The sequence below is a fragment of the Centruroides sculpturatus genome, unplaced genomic scaffold (assembly GCF_000671375.1).
Source record: "Centruroides sculpturatus isolate CEXI.00-Female unplaced genomic scaffold, Cexi_2.0 scaffold472, whole genome shotgun sequence".
Taxonomy (NCBI): domain Eukaryota; kingdom Metazoa; phylum Arthropoda; class Arachnida; order Scorpiones; family Buthidae; genus Centruroides; species Centruroides sculpturatus.
The window spans coordinates 561,755-566,295 of record NW_019384645.1 but is presented as its reverse complement, the minus strand read 5'-3'; the positions used below and the strand labels follow the sequence as shown (position 1 = coordinate 566,295).

The 4,541-nt window shown below is 27.4% G+C and overlaps 1 protein-coding gene across 1 annotated transcript; it reads right to left on the bottom strand.

Moving 5' to 3' along the window:
- Positions 1-3,685: 3,685 nt before the first annotated feature.
- LOC111626178 lies at positions 3,686-4,334 on the bottom strand. Its single transcript, XM_023369489.1, has 3 exons — positions 4,020-4,334; positions 3,882-3,925; positions 3,686-3,820 (listed from the first exon to the last, which is right to left on the bottom strand). The coding sequence occupies exons 1-3, from the start codon at positions 4,273-4,275 to the stop codon at positions 3,743-3,745; spliced, it is 378 nt and encodes a 125-aa protein (XP_023225257.1). The 5' UTR covers positions 4,276-4,334; the 3' UTR covers positions 3,686-3,742.
- Positions 4,335-4,541: the final 207 nt, after the last annotated feature.

Below are 4,541 nucleotides of genomic sequence, written 5' to 3'. Positions count from 1 at the left end.
AATGAATTTTTGTTTAAAGAAAAGTCTCGATTTTTCATTTATTCATTAATACGTAAATCATCCGTTCATGTATTATTAATGTGAGTTGAATACCATTCTATATGTAATTAGGTTTTAATAATAAAAAATTTTATTTAAAACAAATATAAAATTTAAATCAGTTTATTTAAAAACGTAAAAAGAAAATCCAGAAACGAGTTGGGTAACTTTCCCGGCCAAAAAAGGGTTAAAATTGTATGTGGCGCCATCTGTTAGTAGATTTTATTTTTTTAAGTTCCTATATTATTGAAGACGTAAGTCACAAATTCGTGATATTTGAACTAATGGCGTAACATTACTAATTGAAAACTCTACTGTTTATGTTATAACTTTGTGTCAGACAGCCATATATAATAGGAAAGAGCGACGTTTTGTTTACAAACAGACATATCCTTTCTATTGTAGTTTCAAGTAAACGTACTGTACAGTACGTATATATGACCAATAGAATTGTGTGATTATGTCACATGATCGCAAATGGCTGCTTTCAAAATAACGGCTGCACGATTACACAGCGATCCTCTTTATCTTCTCACCCGTCGACCTTTATCCACCAAAATTTAATAGCATCAATCCCCTAATACAAAAACCTCCCTGCAAAATTTCAGAAATTTTCGACAAAAAGCATCGGAATTATTAAGCTTCAAAGAGAGAAACAAAATCGTGCCCCCACCCCACACACTATTATTCATACATACAGAAAAAAACCCAAATTTTTTTTTTGCATTTTTCGACGTTTAAAAGTCACCTGAGACCAAAAATGTAAAAATCTTGGAGGGGGTCATTATTTGACCGATGGCCACTCTTTCTCTCTGTTAAGCTCATATATAACAAAGCCGGAAAAGTAAAAATCAACTGGTAGGTCTTCTAGTTTTCTGTGAAATGTATACTTGTATGTTATCAGATGATGACGTTATCCACTTTCATAATAATCTGTACAAGAAATTCCGATAAACAAAGGTAAGTTGGCACAATTTTTTCCTTCATTTCCACCGAAAAGATCTAGAAAACCCATAGTGGTAACGGGGGTTTTGAACGTATTGTGAGTAATTCATACAGAACACATTTGAATCATTTTACTGTAGGGAATTTTTAAAAATAATAATAATTTTAAAAAGATTCTGGTAACGAATTTATCCCTTAGTTTCGAAGATTACGATGTATATTTTTTAATTTATTATGGGTTTAAGGGCCTTTAGGGAACTTCACGCCAAAAACTGAGATTGTAACTCTAACCATATTTATTAGGAAGAACGTTGCCTTTTTGTAAAGTTCGTACTTCCTGCACTTACGTATAAAATTTAACAAATTTATTTTTAAAAAATCATTTAAATTTTCCAGAATTTTATAATAAAATTTACTTTAAAAAACTAAATAAATTTTAGCGAATTATTAAATTAATAAATTAACGAATACAATAAAATAAATGTGCAAAAAAATCGAGTAATTTTTTTCTAGAAAATAATCATAATTAATATAAAGTAAAAAAAAATAAAATAACATTTCCTAGAAAATATTTATTTATTCGAAAGATTCTCATTTCATCCTTAATGAAATACAAGTAATGTAATTTGCAATCTGAATTAATAAATAAAATAAAGTGCAGATATAAGTTTTTGATGTTCATGTTATTTTCTCTTTAGCTCTTAACGAGCTACAGATGTAAATATCCGAAGCCATTAAGCAATAATATTTGCTAAAGACACGCTGGATGACGTGTTTACTTTCAGGTTATTTATTACTCACGTAATAGATTTTTATGTTTTATGTAGTAACGTCACAATATAGGTTATAGTGTAGTAGATAGCGTAGAGAAGATCCTTATCTAAATTCTTACAAATTTATAGAATTTCTTTTTTTTGCTCTTCCGCATCATTTCATTGGAAACATCTCGAAGGGATGTTCGAAATCTGGTTGATGTTTCCACCTTATTTCGTAGATAAGGTTATCCGGAAATTTTTCCAAGTGTACTACTATCTTTCAAAACACTTTCCGCCAATTCCACTTGACTTTTTTTTTTATTCGTTCTTTTTTTTGGAATTCCTATGGGAAAAGTATTGCTTGTTTTATTTTACTTTTACTTTTTAACCATCACTTCAATCTATTTTTTTTCCTCTCTTCTTGCTCCTTTTCTTTTTATCTGTTACGATTTTCCATTAATTCTTTTACAAATCCAAAAATATGAACTTCTTTCTTTAAAAAAATGAATTGTATCAGTTTAAAAAATATATATATATATATATAAAAATTATTCTTGAAGTTGAGAAATTTTACGGATTACGAATTCTAAAAATGGAATTTAACGTATTAATTTTTATTTTTACAGATGGATTTTTTTTAGAAAATAATCAAAATTCCGTGCGAGTGAGGAAAATTTTCAAGAAAATATTTTAAAAAAATGGAAAAAAATCACGAATCTTTAAACATAAAACGAATTTTTTTAAAAAATAAAATAAACTTTAAATCGATGCAATTAATGAAATATTTTTTTAAAGAAAGTAAATTTGTGCAAATGACAAAGTTTTTTTAGAAAATAATCTGGAGTTTTTGCCAGTAAAACATTTTTTTAAAAGAAAATAAACTTAAATTTGCGCGTGTAAAAAACATTTTTTACAAAATAATCACCACGCATTTGTACACTTTAAAACTTTAAAATAATTTATTTAAAATGTTGAATTTAAAATTTTATAAAGAAAAAAAATATATTTAAAACAAATTATACGTAGAAAACAAATATTCAAATAAGAACTTCTGTATTCTTTTCACTCGAAGGCAATAATAATCGAATGGAAACAAAATATGTGGCTCTCGAGAATATGTTTTAAGAGTCGGATGCTTATAAATTTTAATAATTTTTTTTTTATGTTTTAAAATAAATTTTTAAATAATTTATTGATATAATTCTTTGGTAAAATGAGCGCATTGGGAGAAAATAATATTAGAAAAAAAAAATTATAGTAAATCTTTCTAACTTCATTCCTTATTTAAAGTATACGGAATATTCGCATTACTCTTTTAAAAAGTATTTTTTTTTTTTATTTCTAATTCTAAATAAATCAGGATACGACGTTACAATATATTTTTAAATATTAAGTTTCCATTTTTTATTTTGAAAAGGTATTTTTTTCAAGTGGATATATTACTGTAGCTTGTATGTTTGATTTTGAATTATTACGTATATTCATTAATAAATTACTGGTAAAAAATTACCGATTTACTTGGTGGAATAAGGGTAATTATGCAAAGTATTAATTAGCAACAAAGAATAAATACAATCAAAATTGCTATTAAAGAATAAGTGAATTCGAGTAAACTCTCAATTACTTAAAGGAGAGGGCACGATCGAGTAAATTCTCAATTACTAAAAGAATGGGCACAAGTGAATTAATTATTATCAAGAAACGATTAGTCAAGTAAAACTACGGGTATGATTACAATCGAGTAATCAAGTAATTTGACTGTACCATCAAGGAATGATTATAATCGAGCAAATTACTAATTACTATTATAGAATAAATCAAGTTAACTATTGATAAATATAAGTAATAATGGTGACAAAAGACTTATAATTTTTTAAAAAATAATTTTAAATTTATTTTTAATTAAATAAAGTTTTGATAAGAATATTTTATATTTTATTCACCAGATGGCAACATCGACACGACTAAATATTACTATATTCATCGGTTTCATTTCCATATTGTTACCTTTCATTTTCGGAAGTTTTGACGAATTTTTCGGCGCCATATTTCCTATTTTCTCGTTTCCACGTATCGGTTTTCTATAATATGTTAAAGAAAATTTATTCTTAATTTATTTTTAGTTTGAAAAACCCAACTTACAATTTCGGGCATGGGTTTCCACTTGTTAAACGGAATAAAATCAGCTGTAAATAATGAAAAATTAAGTCGTTTCCGTTGATTTTTTAAATGCTGGTACGCTAAATACTATAGAAAATAAGAGAATTTTTAATAAATTACTTTTATCCAAGTGGGTAGATGCGCGACAATGCTCATCAGCGAGCTTGCCCCTCATTGTATCCATACAATAACTGTTAAATTTGGGTAGAGCCGGATGATACGATTCACGCTTTACCCACGACAGCATTCTACGATTCATCCCCTCATCACACGTCTTACGAGTAGAAGTGCACTGTGTCGATTGATCTCTTACAAAAACGTCACGAGGACCCCTCAAAAAGTCGATCTTACCACGCTTAAGATTGTTACAATCCATTCCTACTGTTAAAACAATAATCGACAATACTATTGTTACGTATAATACTAGTAAATCCCACTAGGTGGCGACACCGTTTACGTATAATACATATAGAGAAAATACAGTATAAATTAATCACATAAATAACACTTAGAAAAATTTATCGATTGTGTTTTTCTTTAAACTTTTATTTTGTTTTTTTTTTTTAAGTGTTGTGTTATTGTTCTTTCAGGTCACGATTTTCTCAGTGTTGCCAAATAATAGGGTAAATGCTCATTTGCTGT

What these genes read in the sequence shown, in the direction of transcription:
- LOC111626178 (XM_023369489.1), bottom strand. Translation starts at nt 4,275, where the DNA reads ATGGATTGTAACAATCTTAAGCGTGGTAAGATCGACTTTTTGAGGGGT. An exon ending in ATCTACCCACTTGGATAAAA is followed by an intron (nt 3,926 to 4,019) that starts GTAATTTATTAA and finishes CATTATTTACAG; the next exon opens with CTGATTTTATTCCGTTTAAC. An exon ending in GGAAACCCATGCCCGAAATT is followed by an intron (nt 3,821 to 3,881) that starts GTAAGTTGGGTT and finishes AACATATTATAG; the next exon opens with AAAACCGATACGTGGAAACG.